The 16,148-nt window shown below is 40.2% G+C and overlaps 1 protein-coding gene across 2 annotated transcripts in view; it reads left to right on the forward strand.

Annotated features, from left to right (window-relative positions):
• The window catches only part of LOC140928238 (uncharacterized), a 77,478-nt gene that overhangs the window by 49,951 nt on the left and 11,379 nt on the right, over positions 1–16,148 (forward strand). For both annotated transcript variants that reach the window (XM_073377958.1, XM_073377959.1), the window contains 10 exons: positions 2,279–2,347; positions 3,950–4,034; positions 4,592–4,693; positions 6,300–6,428; positions 7,257–7,358; positions 9,302–9,364; positions 9,747–9,859; positions 11,083–11,170; positions 13,502–13,588; positions 14,697–14,925. In XM_073377958.1, coding sequence (XP_073234059.1) covers positions 2,279–2,347; positions 3,950–4,034; positions 4,592–4,693; positions 6,300–6,428; positions 7,257–7,358; positions 9,302–9,364; positions 9,747–9,859; positions 11,083–11,170; positions 13,502–13,588; positions 14,697–14,925 — 1,067 coding nt within the window. The remainder of the gene's footprint in view (positions 1–2,278; positions 2,348–3,949; positions 4,035–4,591; positions 4,694–6,299; positions 6,429–7,256; positions 7,359–9,301; positions 9,365–9,746; positions 9,860–11,082; positions 11,171–13,501; positions 13,589–14,696; positions 14,926–16,148) is intronic.

The raw sequence follows: 16,148 nt of genomic DNA on the forward strand, positions 1-16,148 counted from the left end.
CGATCTAGCTATCTACAGATCCACCGTTCTAGCGATATAGCGATCCATCGGTCTACCGATCGACCTATCGATCTGCCTTTCCACAGATCTAGCGATCTACAGATCCACCGTATATCGATATATTGATCCACCGTTGTAACGATCTACAAATCGACCGATCTAGCGATCTACTGATCCATCGATGGAGGTATCTACAGATTCACCGATCCACCGATCTCTGGGTCCACCGTTCTTGCAATCTACCTATCCATCGATCTACCGATCTACAGATCCACAGATCTAGCGATGTACAGATCCATCGGTTTAGCGATCTACAGATCTACCGATTCGCTGGTCTAGCGATCTACAAATCCACCGATCTAGCGATCTACAGATCCACTAATCTTGCGATCTACAGATCTACCGATCCAGCGATCTAACGATCTACCGATTCACCGATCTAGCGATCTACACAGATCTAGCGATCTATAGGTTCACCGATCTAGCGATCTATAGGTTCACCGATCTAGCGATGTACAGATCCACCGATCTAGCGATGTACAGATCCACCGATCTAGCGATCTACAGATCCACTGATCTAGCGATCTATAGACCCAATAATCTAGCGATCTACAGATCCGCGCGTCGATCAAGGGATCTCCAGATCCAAAGATCTATCTATCTACAGGTCCACCGTTCTACCATTCTGAAGATCCACCAATCTAGCGATCTGCCGGTTCACCGTTCCAGCAATCTACGGAGCCATCGATCTACTGATCCACGGATCTAGCGATCTACAGATCCACAGATCAAGAATAGAATAGTTTTGAATAGAATAGAATGAAAAATTTTATTCAATCACTGTGACTTTAATAAAAAATTACAATAAGTAGCACTTTTGTTCTTATGAAAAGCCGTGAAAAACACTATTTAAAATATATACAAATATATATCAATCTCTGAAGTGTTTTTATGAACTATCTATGAACAAAATAAAGGGAAACGTTTAATTACAGTGTAAAGCGAAAAATCGATAAAGAGATCGAGGATTCTGATTTGTTTTTAAAAGCTGCAGTGGATTTTTTACCCTTCAAATTGTCGGGTAGCGCATTCCAAATTTTAGCCTCAGTGTAGGCAAAGCTATTCCGGTAGCAATTTGTTTTAACTCCTGGCAAAGCTAAATTCCACCTTGGGGTCCTAAGATTATATATCGATCGTCCAATATTACTCGCAAAAATTTGTTCTAAATAGGCTGGGGTCATACCATTAAAAATTTTAAACATCATAAGAGCTTTTTGTTGGTTTCTCCTCTCTTTAAGATTAGTCCAACCGAGGCTACTTAACAATTCAGTTGTCGAGGTCAGATAATCAGCACCTGTGATTATTCGTGTAGCACGATTTTGCAACTTTTGAAGTTTGTCGGTGAGACGGTCGCTGATGGCGTCCCCACAGAATACTACAATAGTCAAAGTATGGTTCGACAATCGGCTGATAAACACTTATCAGGTTAAAAGTAGGAACAAATGGCCTAATCTTTTGTAAAACTCCTGTACCAGATGATACCTTTTTCGAAACACTTGTAATATTAGAATCTAACGTCAGAAACTCGTCAATTTCTACACCTAAACGTTTGCTACTGCCTACTTTTTTTAAAATGAAATTCCGATATAAGAAGATCGAGCTCTTGTCCTTGTGTGACAGTAGCAATTCTTTGTCTAGAACCGACAAAAATATTAAGCTACAGATCCATCGATCTACAGATCCACCGATCTACAGGATTCACCGATCAGGATGTATAGAGCCATCGATCCACGGAAACATCGATCTACAGATCTACCGATCTACGGATTGATATCGATTACAATCGAAAATTATCGATTATCGGTTTATCGTTTAGCTACGTATGGCATGACGGCTCCCAAGTCATGTGATTTGAGCCTGCCCCGGTAATACGGCCAAATTGTTTTGGCCCATTATTGTCCGTATTAAAGGGGTTGCACTGTACAAATAAAAGGTAAAAAATTTCAGTCTTTCATCAATACTAAGCTCTCATATTCTTGTATTGTGTAAACACACTACTATTGTTGTTATGTTTTTAGTTATTTTTAAAAGGGGCAATATCACGCTATTTGCTATGTTTTGTAAAAAGCTTATACGTGTCTTGGCATCTCTTGAATTCCAGAAATAATGGTCCAGTTTAGTTATTTTAAAACTATTGCAGCCCGCAACAGGAAATAACGGTTAGTTTCTACCGGTTTTTACTGCAATTTGATATTATGTCTGTCTGTTTACTTTTCAGAACGCTTGTGTGGGATAAGAATGGGACAACGTACAGAGGATTTGCAGACATCGCAGCTGCTCTTGAGAAGTTAGTAGGGAGCTTTAGCAACGACGACGGCGACGGCAACGAGGACGTCAAAAAAGCAATAGGTTTATTACGCAAAACAACAACTTTGCACGTGCATCACGCTTTTTTGTACATTTCTTTACCGTCCTTGCACGACTACGACGTGAAAATGCCTAATTGCAAGTTTTATGGAGGACGTAAACAAGCGACGATGAATCTCTTTTTCTCTCTCTAAACTTGAGTGCGGTCTTCAAGAAATCAACTCCAGGGAAATTCGCCTACACTTGCCATTTTCAGCAAATTGGAATAAACGCGACAAAGATTGAAAAAACGGGAATTCATTTTAAAACTAACGTTTTCGCTGCCCTTGCCGTCGTCGATGCTAAAGCTCCCTAGTTATTAATTTGAACGTCAGGCGAAACATTAGGCCAACGTTTACTTAATGGCCACCAAGGGTGCGACGGGCGACTTTTTTTGGCCCGAGGTTTAATTTACACTGAAGTGATGAAATGATAAAATTTATTGCGCACTTTGCAATATTGCGTACAACAGTGGACGTTGTTCACGATATCCGCCATCTTGGCAGGGGCGTAAGGATTAATGGGATAAAAGTAGTGTCGCGTAGTTTCTCAAAGGGCTAACAGACGTTAAAAGCTGCTATTGCAAGTGATCGCAGCCGGGTTTGTTTTTGTCTCTCAAAATGAGCAAACAATTTCAGCCTTGTTAAACGTGCCGATCGCGTTCCATCAAGCCGTCTGTCTTCATTGTTTTTTACCTGTGAGGATATCTACGATGGTTGGGACTTCCAAATTAATTCCGCAAGATTATCTCCACCCATATTTTGACAAAATCGCCTTTAAAATTTCTAGTTACTTTATTTTCTGTTATGTGGAATAATCAAATGGGATCAGTTACCAATGACTCATTTTTACCGTTGTTAAGACCAATAGTTTAGTATTGTTTCTTATTTTACATTACTGTGATTAATATATTGTTTTAATCTATTTTTGCTTTTGCAAAACTGTAAATTCTTATGGTCATGTAAATAAAACTGGTTGATGACGGGAGTAACATTCTGCGCACCAGACATTAGAGTGCTGTGGGGGGAGGGGATATTCTTCCCCTCTCCCTCTCCCTACTCTTTCTGCATAGTGATACGCCCACTATTAGAGAGCTTTAGCTTCTGAGACGAGGGCGACTACGAGTACGAGATTTTTTCAATATTAAGTATTGCTCACGTGTGAACCAGCGTGATTTTGGCGGGAAAATGTGATAGCCGTCGTCATTCGGGAACGAGTTATCAAATGTAAGAAGGTTTATCATTTTGCTATAGGGAGAGGGGCTTAAGCTCCTTCAGTATAAATAACCGTACTAACTTTCTGGTAAAAAAAAAAGTAAAATGAAGCTTTCCGGAGTGTCTGTTTGTTGAGAACACGCGCAAAAACTTTTAGTTTACTTCTCGTACACTTACTCGTTCCCGTTCTCAGATCTAAGCTCTCTATTTTCACATTTCAGGCTTGTCACAGAATTCTCATCCTTTCAATCTTCATAAATTGCATTTGGAGATGGCATTAATCAATACACATGTGACTAATTTCTATCCACTCCGCTGATTACTTGCAGTAATTTTACTCTCCTGTCCATGCCGATGCCGCTGTACGATGCTGCTCAGTCACTCAAACCTCAGACAGAGCAATACTTGAGAAAGGTGACAAGTTTTCTCACGGTTATAAACCTTAGCTTATTTACCTTACTGCAAAATTTTGGTATCTCTTGTTCCTTCACCCCGTGCCTTTTATATCTTAAATGGTGCTCAATTAACAAGCCAATGGAAATATAGGATTCCATGGTAAAAAATTAACTAATAGGCAGGGAATGATGCGTATAATTATTTCAGCGCCAAAACAGGAAAGATGTTGATTGTTGTTAAGTTGCTGAAGCTCCCAGACTGAGTGCGAGTAGTACATCTATTGGTTTCTCCCTCTCGTTTTAACATAATGACTCAAACGTAAGGCGGAAAAACGTGTCCATCCCGGTTTTTCTAACTTCGTGTTGTTGCTATTTACAAAGTTTCACTGAAATTTAAAGTGCCTTTTTGCTGCTCAATAAACACCTTAAAACCACTCAGGACAAACTTCATACTTCAAGGTTTTGCATGCTCTGGAGCAAAGACAGTCTTCCACTTTAATCTTCAAAAACAGTGATGAAAGCGATTCGCATTGACTCGACAAGTTTATTGTTTCATAAATATGTTGGTTGTTTTAGATCGAGAAGTTGCTGCTCAGAAACCAGTCCCCTCAAAAAATAGTGACAGACCAAGCCTACAGACTACAGCAGGGTCTATTACTTGCATCCTCCCAGCAGCAGGTAAGAAAAGCAAAGATACCAACTCTGCACATGTTTAAAGGGGCTGTGTCACGGCAGTCCAGTTCATTTTGTTTAATTTGGCCAATTACTCACCCTCAATCGCTATGGAACTTAAAGTAAGCAAAGAAATTACATGTAAATGACAAAATCAGAGATTCGAGACAAACAAATATGTCTTCTAAGCATTATTTTTGAAGTTGCAAGCAGTAGGGATCAACTTTGAAAAACTGTTAGGCTGAACAGTTTTCAAAAACCCTAATTTCAATCCGTTTCAATCTTCTTCCTTTTTGCCTATGTGTCTGCTATGTTATTTTAACCTTTCTTTAAAGTTTTAAGTGGTTATTTTTATGTTTCTCTTAATTTAACTTGCATTTTGTAATTTCCTAATTTGGCTGAATTTCGTGACACAGCTCCTTTAAAGGGGCTATGTGACCAGGATATTGCTGTGTTGGGTCAATTCTATGCTGAAGTCATTACTTTAATAGTACCTTTGCCAACACCGAAAATGCTCCTATGGTGCTATTAAGAAGATATCAAACACACTTCATCAGGGAGCACTAACCATAAAACTTGAAAAAGTCGACCCAATTTTTTCGCTGGTTTTTTCATGTTTCCATCCATGTCCATCCTTGCCACCCGTTGCGAAAGACGACAGGAAATAGTTTCAATGCCTAAATAAAGTCGTAAAGAACAAAACTGGTGCATTATTTCTGGAATTCATTTGATGCGAAAACAAGTTTGGGCATTTTAAAAAGAAGATAGCAAACAGCGTGAGATGGCCCCTTTAAGTTTATGTCAAACAATTTCTACCTTTTGCCTCTTTGGAACTCTGTTAGCTTGAGAGTTTTTCAGGTATGACACTTGTAGATCATTTCTAGCCGTTCTGTTGGGTTTGAATTTTTTGCAATCACCCATTCAACTCTACTTAACGCCCCCCCCCCCCCCCCCCCCCCCCTCCACCTACTCTCCATCCGTCATCGATCCATACCTCCTTTCCTTTTCTCCCGTCGTGCGTCCTCAAGAGCTGGTTGACAAAGAACAACAAAAACAAACTACAGTTAAACTCCGCTAATACGGACACTGAGGAGGTGGAGGGGGTCATAGAAAGTGTCCGTATTAACGGGATGTCTGTTGATTAAGCAGGTCTTGGAAAAGGAAAGGTTTGTCACAGAACGCAGTTGATATTGATATGTCGGCATTAGCGAAGTTGACTTTCTATGAGTATCTGTTGTCTACATTAACGGGTTTCCGTATTAAGCGGGTTGAATTTAGAGAAAATGTAAGGGCTTTCCCCAGGGACAAAGAAAAGTGTCTGGATTAAGCGGGTGGGTGTCCGTAAAGCGGACATTGTTCTACATCCTACTTGCTCTGTGATAATTATACCACATCCCACAAAAGTAGGAATAATATCCGCGGAATGTATCTGCTGTGTGGTTAGAGAGAGACTTGGGAAGGGGTAGGTTGTGAAGGGAGTAGTTTTTAACAGCGAGGCATATATCCAAGGGCTCTCTCATAACCAGACGTCTGCGGGTATAATAAGTCACTTGTGGACGTATGTCAGTTATGCTGAACAGTTTCCATACTTCTCCTTTTGTGTTTTTTTTAGATGGTGGATCGCTTAGTTGTTCAGCTACAAGATCTCATCAGTGAACTCCGACTCTCAAAGGACGCTGACGTGAAAAACGAGATCAACACAGCCAAACATTTTATTCAAGATGCAGACAAACTCAAGCAGGTGCTCGAAAAAACTTAGGAAACTTAGAAACTAGGCTGTAATGCGGGCTTATTTTGGGGGGCAAGCGACGGCACCTTGTTCAAGTTCGTAATGCCGTAGCCGCCATCTTTGATTTTTTGTGAGAAGAGGATAGGGGAGAGTAGATTTAGTAACCCGTGGGGTAGACCCTAGGCCTGAAGAAGGAGACAGGGGAGGGGAAGGGGAGAAAAACATAGAAACATTACATAGACATTTATATCATCTTATTCTAAATACATAGGCTTTTACGAACACTGCCCCTGGCTAAAGGCTGGTGCATGAGAATCTTTCATACAAACTCAGGAGCCTAAGAATGACCGCTCTTCAGTTTATTTTGTTCGAGACAGCAGAACATAGTTTAGTACATATAGATTCCCCTTATTCTTTATTATTTCGTTATTCTTGTGTGCCTACCAACGGCTGTTACGATCCCCCGAGAGGGCGCAATTACCAGCTTGCATAAAACAATAAATTACCAGTCATCAAGTGATTTGTTTTACAGCCCACGGAGACAGGACTTCAGCGAGCGGACAACATTCGCGGGTAACAAGGCGCTGTTCCCTCTGACGTCATAGATTCGCTCATAAACGTTTGGCGGGAAACAGTTTTATCGTTTTATCGTTAGATATCATGTGATCTCGAAGTAGTCAAAGAGAGCGTGTGCTATTGGTGAAAACTTCCCAGCGGAATATATATGTTCAATAACAACCCGTTATAACGCATACTGTCTCGTACTCTCAGTGTTTGTGCAAGTCCGTTTATTTTTTGAATTTTTTTATTTCTACATTATATCTTTGTTTTAATTAATAGCTTCTCCTGAAGTTTCATTTGTGTACAAATGACAGCGATATCGAGGCGCGGTTTGCTGAGCTTGCTACTGAGTTCTACAAAGCGGCTGAAGATAAAATGAAGGTAAGAGAAAGGGCCATCGCTTATAAGACACTTTCTACACGAACAAGACTGAACCTGGATGCTGAGATAACCTCAAACTAACAGAAAACACCATGTACCACCATTTAACATCTCGTAACACTATGTCAGCATCACGTAACACCATGTACCATTTTGTAACACAGTGTAACACCATGTAACAATATCTCAACACCATGTAACACCGTTTAACAGCCTGTAACACTATGTCAACACCGTGTAACACCATCTAACACTGTGTGGCACCGTGTAACACCCTCCAATACTATGTCAACACCCTGTAACCGCCATGTAACACGGTGGAACGCCCTGTAATACCGTGTAGAACCCTGTAACACTAAGTCAACACCATGTAACACCACGTAATACAGTATAATACCGTACAACACTATGTCAACACCCTGTAACACCATGTGACACCACGTAACACCGTGTCACACCCTGTAATACCGTGTAGAACCCTCTAACACTATGTCAGATCCGTGTAACACCATGTAACACCCTGTAACACCGTGTAACACCATTCTGTACTACCGTGTGACGCCCTGTACCACCCTGCAACACCCTGTAACACTGTGTCAAAACCGTGTAACACCATATACCACTGTTTAACACCGTAACACCCTGCATTACTAAACGGCCTGTAACATAATCTCAACATCGAGTAACACCATGTACCAGTGTAACACCCTTTAACACCCTGTAACAGGATGTCAACACTGTATAACACCATGTAACACTATGTCAGCACCATGTAACACGAGGTTCAACCGTGTAACACCGTAACAGTTAACCCTATGTCACCGCCCTGTAACAGCATATAACAGCGTTTTATTGCCTATAACACTATGTCAACACTGTGTAACGCCATATACCTCTGGGTAACACCCTGCAACACTATATCAACTCTGTGTAACACATTGTAACACTGTGTAACACCATGTAACTCCTTGTTACATGTCAACACCGATACTGTGTAGAACCCTTTAACAATATGTCAACACCGTGTAACACCGTGTTACTGTCTGTAACACTATGTCAACACCATGTCTCATCATGTACCACCTTGTAACATCATGTAACAGCCTGCAACACTATGTCAACACCGTGTAACACCCGTGTAACAGCCTGTAATACTATGTCAATACCGTGTAACAGAATGAATCACCGAGTAAAACCATGTAATGCCTTTGAACGCTATGTCAACACCGTGTAACATTGTGTAACACCATGTTATACCCTGAACACCGGGTAACGGATGAAAGGTTACCTGATACTGTACTCGTCCGTTATATTTGCCGTATTTGCTATTGTTGGTTTAATTTCTGTCTTACAGGAAATATATGTGTTGCACTATGCATGGGTTCCCTAATTATGAAGCTCTCATTGAACTAGTATTAAATCTTTCAGATTTTGCCTAAAAATAAGGTCAAGGTAAAAGGTGCAGGTCATTATTTAATGTCGGTAACCCGCAACAGTACTTCAACTGGCAAACCTGAGTGAAACGGTGCGCTCATTGTACCCCCTCCCCCACCCCCGCCCCCTTTTTCTGCCTTCCCCCTCTCTCTCAATTAGTGCTCTGTTTTATTTCTAAAGCTGTTTTCTGGTCATATGACGCAAAAATAACTAACGCTACCCAAATCATTTTTTGCAATTCAGAAACTGGGCGTGTTTTCTTTCCTAGAGCGAGAAGACCATGTTTTCTCTCGGCTTCAGACATACACAGAAAGAAAATACGCGTTCTTTTCTTCCCATTCTATTCTCTTTTCTCTTCTGTTGTCATCTTGGCGGGGTGGCCACGTCTAGAGCTAGAAAGGATAGTCATACCTTTTTTTTTGTTGGTGACTGGACTCAGAACTGTCGCACGGCCAAAAGGGAATAGGTGGAGACGTGTTGTAATCTAATCAATTTATCTTCTCTTCTAGAGCAACTTAGACAAGATGATTGATTGTGCAAAAGAAGCTTGTCCTTATGTAACATCTTCAGACGTAAGCTACGATGTATTTATTTTTGACGTTATCTTATAAATTGCTCCAATATGTTTCAGTGGGAAATCGCCTGGTTTGTACACAAGTACCCTTAAGCCCTGGCCTTGCACAACTTCATAATGGGATTTGGGTGAGGTTATGAACGAATTGTTCTTTTATGAAAGTAGTACAAAAAAGTAGTATCGAGAAATGCTGTAAACTACGACGTTGTTCCACTTTCCTATCGGTTTGTCTGGGGAGGGGTTTCTGTTAGCGGGATGGGAGGTAGCTTATCAGGGGAATACTGTTCTCATTTGCATGCAGATGGACGGGTTTACCTATAACTGTCTTGTTGCGGTGTAATGCTGTTCTCTGCTTAGTCATTTTCTTTGCCCGCTGTTAGGACGTGAAGAGCCGTCTTGAAGCAGTTGTACAGGACAAGTCACAGCTTAGTGAAACGTTTGTACAGGAAGTGATACTGTCTCAAGCTGCTGCAGGAATCGTTAATAGACTAAGGTAAGACTGCAGGAGAAACCTCTTTCTGAATAACTCTTTAACCAAGAGGAGAGAAATGGAGCGGAGAGAAAACGCCCAGTCTAGCCCCTTGGGATTTCTTAATCAGGTCCTAAAGTTATTTAAAACCAATTAAACGTTTGACATTAATCGGAAGTTGGTTTCCGTAGAGGTCCACAATTTATTATTCAGTATTGTCGAGAGAATAATGGGACATTATGATCTCTTAGTGTGTCGCCATTACAATATTCTGCCTCGTTTGCTTTGAGGCAGTTGTGTGGACTTGATGACGTTTTAAAAAAATGCACTTTATTTGAGTGTCAATGTATTTAGCACGAAACTGCTAATTGGGGACACTATTTTTACGTCTCCTAATGGAGACGGGACCGCCATTTTTCGTGGTCATCCGACCCACGCGAAGGTCTAGCCGCTTGCAGTACAGAGGAGTACCTTCGTTTCTCAGTTATTTTAAGACCCTGAGTGTTGGTCCGGCCCTAGGATCGAACCCGCGACCTCCCGCTCTGCAGTCAAGTACTCTACCGACTGAGCTAATCCTGCCGCTTTTCAAACCATCGATTAAAATATGCAGACGTCCCAGTAATTAGACTTCCGTTTATTCACAACCTGTAAAAATAGCGTTAGTGGAATTCACATATCCTGGCCAACGCCCTCAGATTTCCTCTCTGTCCATTATTCTGTCTTGCTTTGACCCTTTCCTTGTCAGTATCAAAGATGGAGTCTGGAAAGGTGGTTGTAACTTTAAGTCTGTGGTCAAAATGCTGTAGTGTGACCATTCAAACTGTACCTCTCTGCGAGTACAGTCACATGGCACTTTTTGTTTTTTCAGCATTTACAAAATGGAATTTGGAAATTTTGTCGAACATTGATTTTGACCACCTCTGGGAGTGAAACGGTCAAAGAGCATTGTTCAAGAGTTCGCAATAACCTTACTGACGTAACGCACTCACTCCTAGAAATAACCCAAGGTAAAACACGGTAGGAGAGGAATCCGCGAACGAGTTACCTCTTCTTGGTTATTTCTGCCGTCTGACAAAATCACCTTCGTCCTCTCTCGTTAATCTCTTTATTTCACACTTTTTTTTGCCTGACTGCTCAAAAGGGATAGTAGCGATATCAGCGGCATCCCTGCGGCGCTCTTGGTGACACGTTTTCAGTTCAGTCGACTCACTCGCCTATAACTTTATTCCCTTGACTCTGTTTTACAGTGAAAACAAACTCACATCAGCATCTGTTATGGCTGACGTGATCATGGAGATGGTGATACATCAGCTTGAGAACAGCGCTAGCAAATTGGTGAGTGTGAACGCGTGAGCAGACTGTTTTGTGCCACATCATGGCTATGTTCATACGGTATCGGACGAATTTCGACCGGCTGAAAAATTTGACAAGACACTTTGTTCACACGAAACCGTTCAATATTTTCGATCTGTTCAGACGGAAATTTGGGCGGCTAGGCGTCTAAATTTTCGTACGATTAAGGTAGGTCCGTGTGAACGCAGGAAAATTCGTCCAATGCCGTGTGAACGTAACTTAAGAGAAGATATTAGTAACTGCATTATCATCACCAAACTTCGTTTTTTAAAACTTCGTCTCTGTTCCTTCAGCTTCGCTGATGAGGATGTGTCTTGCAGTGAAACTGTAAACGGCATACAACAGGTCTAATAAATAAGTGTGGGAAAGTCGCCATCAGGTGGATGTTTTGGCTGTGCGCCATGTTGATAGGAAAAGTTTATTATTACACATCCTGTCAAAGGAAATATATCCCGGCTATCTACTTCTTTAAGTTTTCTTTTAATATGGCCAACAACGCGGCTCAATGCACGAAGGAACTTAACGTTATCTGCATCAGACAAATTTCTCTTCCAAAACATCATATCAAACGTCGTCAACAACAAAAGTGAACTTTAAAAAAAGTTGTTAGGCTAGCAAGTTGTCAAAAACCGCAATTGCAATCCGTTTTCATCTTCTTCAATTTTGTCCACAAGTTGCGTTCGTTTTTATTTGCTATGTTATTTATGCCTTCGTGGAGCCATTTTGAACGTTTATTTGTATTATAACTCAATTTGATGGAAGCGCTTACTGAATTTCTGATAAATTCTGTGACACGGCTCCTGTAAGCGACAATTGTTCTGCTTAATCACTTATTCTATAACCTTGTGTTCATTGCTTTTACGAATTGTCACCTTTCAGCAATCTGTATATCAGACTCTACAAGAGGGATTTCCTCTTTTAATGCAGTGAAATTGGTCGTTAAATGACATTTCTTTGCGGTTATCCAACTAGTTTCTTGTCACGTGAATGACGATATCACTTGTTGAATCTTGAAGCACCAATATCCGCAAACAGATTTCCAAGACTGATCTCCATACATTTTCTTGAAGAATTAGTGGAGAGAATTTGATTAAAGATCAGAGCATTTTCCCTTTGCTGATCACTCTATTAATTCTCATAACTTTTTCCTTTGAGGATGAATAAATATTGTTAGGAGAAAATACTATTGGAAATCCAGAGGAACTGATTTTATTGTCAGCTGCAGAAGGTGATCTGCCTGTCAATTATTATCATTGCCAAATGAAAAAAAAAGGAGAAAAAAGTTGAGCCCGCGAGACTATTGACATTCACTGTGAAAAGACTATTCATACAGAGCCCGTTTTCCTAGCAGTTCGAACCTCCATGATACATCGCAGCGACAGTCAGATAACATGGAACATGTTGCGTGCAGGAAAAAAATACATTCAGGTTTGCATTAAGCCGAAAGAAGTGCCCCTGTAAGATTTTAGAGGTAGCGTGGTACTAATAATAACGAAACGTTTGTGAAAGCGATCGCTCTGAACAGGAAATAAATCGATGTCAACATTGCACGTTAGTAAGAAATCAACCAAAATGCACAGAAATTGAAATTTTACAAAAACTCGAACGGGATTCTTAGTGTAATTAGTGTAATATTAAGACAGAAACTAATTTTTTATAAATCAATGGGTATAATAACAGTACCAGATCTAAGCATAAAGGTAGATCTTTTGCCTCTCGAAGATGGGGTCATTGGACAACTCTAAAACTTTGCTGCAGACGTCTGGAACTCTTTGGCCATTTACTTAAGACAAATGCCTTTTCTCGCATTTAAGTGTGGCTTGTCTGAAGGCATATTTTAATTCATTTATCAAGAATTCTCGTATGTTAGTACATTTCAGTAGCTTGTAATTATTCTAATCTTCATTACGCTTTTCGTTATTTTCCTATTCTTTGCTAGGCACTCAAGTGTTTCCTTTATAATAATATTAGTTTCTTGTTAATTTTTACTTATTTTATTTTGTAATTTTTAATTGAGAACCCCGCTGTAAAACACTTAGCTTGATGTCAGTCGACATCCTCACTTAAGGTTTTCTTAAACAAGGAAAGGGAAAATGAATAACCTATTTCGTCTGAATGCTAAGGGAAGTTACGTACCATCGGTTTGAATATCTTAAATGTGAAGACTTGTTTTATCATATCTTTGCTTTTTATTCGAGAATGTTGTGGTGAATGAGCAAGGAGACTTTTCTCGTAAGGGATTTTGTCAAAAGTTATGTGCGATGAAATCTCTGCTGCACTATTGACTTATGTTGATCTATTATATCGTGACAGGAACTACTTCTAAGAGACTATCGAAACAAGGTAGAGGAAGAGGAGAAAGACGTCGAGAAGGCCGCGGACGAGGATGATGTTGCAGCGGTAAGAAGCACTTTGATCATGCGCACCTGACGAATTTTAACACTAAGATTTCAGATTTTTTTGTTTCTATTTTTAATAATTTATTTTTTCGCTATTAAAAGATGTAAATACATACATTACAGTATATTACAAGAACAGAAAAAAAGAGGAACTCCAATTGACATAAATGGCGAAAGGTAAAATGTGAGCGGTAACCAACGTAGGTTAAGTTTTCGAGTTGTTTACTGTCACGTGCAATTAAGTGGCATAGACATTTACATAGAGTTACAGGAAAGGACGGAAGAAAAAAGATTGCAAAGTCTTACATTCTTATGTAAAAACAATAGAAAATGAAAGGTAATAAATTGAAATAATTATTAGTAGTAGGCACTGCCAGAGAAATCAAAGTACCTTTTGGGTATTTAGAAGGTAAAGTCTGTACTGCTTGTAAAAGTCGTTATAAGATAATATTTTTTTATTCCGAGTGAATAGTTCCTAGATTTTACATGCAACAAAAGAAACAGTGACAGCTCCAAAGTTATTACTTATCCACTCAAGTGGCAATATTCCATTTAGTTAGCGCTAACCAATATTGAAATGGAAAATACAGGAGCAGTTACCAAATTCTATGATTAGAAAGTGTCTTTTTCAATATTTAGTATTATTCTACTTACTGATTCGTTTAGTGCCCAGCTCTTATTCTAAAAGACGAAACTTAGCAGATGTCACCCGTCTGTCGCGTGTGAAAACGACCTTCCTCATGACTTCCCGAAAGTCATGAGTAATAACCGGACGTTTTGCGTTTAGCTTGAGGAAACGATTCTTTATGTTATGAAGTGCTTAAAAGCTTTTCTTTTATCAGCTGTAGCATAATGTTATGACGTAAGGGCACTTAAGAAGGGAAAAGATCAACTTCAGGTTTTAATTCGTCAAGTCGATGATGACTTAAAGACCCAGGACGTGACGGTTTCACGACGGAGAGCACGTATCTTAGATAGTACATTCCCTTATGTCATACTAGATGGCTAAGACTAGGAGGCGAATCTACAATTGCTTTGAAACTAGAGAAACTGATATCTAACACACCTCTGTGTCCGTTCAATTTTATTCCTACTGTTTGTTTTTCCAGGTTGCTCGTAAAGCTCGTAACCGCCTCAGTTCTTCACAGCTAGTGGTACCTGTAACAGATGGAACGGACGGTGGAGGTAGGAGCCACAGGAGACGACCCACGGTCAGCAGACGCCCGCACCACGGCAGGTTAGAGGAAGAAAAAGAAGAGGAAAAGGACAAAGAAGAAGTCAAGGTTGATAAAGTAGACGGCTTGGAAAAGTCGCCACCTCAGATAGTTGTAAAAGCAGGTTAGATTTTATCTTGTCGAACACAATAACGTTGAGTTCTGATAATGATGTGATGGCTAATTTTGAGCCTGGTAAATACACGAGAAAGATGATTTCTCACACACTGAATTCCATTTGTCTGCCACTCCACAATGCAACAGCGCTTTAATCACAACCATCACAAAAATTTTACAACAAACAAGGAAAAATAGAAAAACCTTCCTGAACTTTATGCACGCCGGGGCGGGGGTGGGGAGAGGTTAGAAAACTGTTGCACTGTTTGGCAAGAAACAAAACTGAATCACGTCATTATCGTGAAAACTGATACCTTAAATTGTAGCTCGTGCCCAGGTTCCATTCAGTGTGAGAGAGCTTCATTTCTTGCCTCTTTCGCAAGCTCAGTGACACAGGCGGCTCGGAAGAAGATATCCGAGTACTTCCAAATGTTCCTATAGGAGTCAAATCTATCACCTTCTGGTTACTAGTCCAGATGCTCTACCACAAAGCTACCAGAGTCTCAAGGGAGCTAAGGTCACTAAAGCAAGCCCTAGGATTTCACGATAACAAAACTTTCCGGTACCTTGTGGTTACCGTGGTCTTAAAATGACGGAACCAAAAAATAAGTTTTCCAGTGCCATATTTAGCCTTAGGGATCCAATTACAGAAATTCTTTACTTTTTCACACAGATTCTTATAACTAGTAGGTCAATTCAATAGTTATGACTCATTTACGAAACTGAAATGTTTAGCATCTATCAATTTCATCTTGAATCATTCTGAAAAAAGCATTATACATTGCTAGTTTATAGCTTCCAGCGCCAAGAAAAAAATAAACATTTAGAGGATGGGTTCCCATGTATTTTCACGGAACCAAAAAATTGTTACTGATGGTTTCCCATGATCTCTGGACACGGAACCGAAAAATTGTTTTCCATGGGAACTGAAATCCTAAGGCTTGCTAAACTAGGTTCATGTGACAAACATATGTAAAGTTCTGTGCCTCATTCGAAAGCAACCGACAAATCTCCCCCAACTCCGCAGTAATATCTTTAGGACCGATTGGGTAAAGAGGTTCAACCTAAGATATAAATAACACCTTTTCCCAGAATGTAATGGAAAGCACCAGTTTAATCCAGTACTTGCCAAACTTCCCTCCCAAACCCCGCCAAGCTACCCCCCCCCCCCCTCCCTCCCACTTCTGTCTGGCCAAGATTTCATTCCAGAAAAACCGACTCAATAGGATC

Source organism: Porites lutea, chromosome 2 (assembly GCF_958299795.1).
Source record: "Porites lutea chromosome 2, jaPorLute2.1, whole genome shotgun sequence".
In the NCBI taxonomy this organism is placed as follows: domain Eukaryota; kingdom Metazoa; phylum Cnidaria; class Anthozoa; order Scleractinia; family Poritidae; genus Porites; species Porites lutea.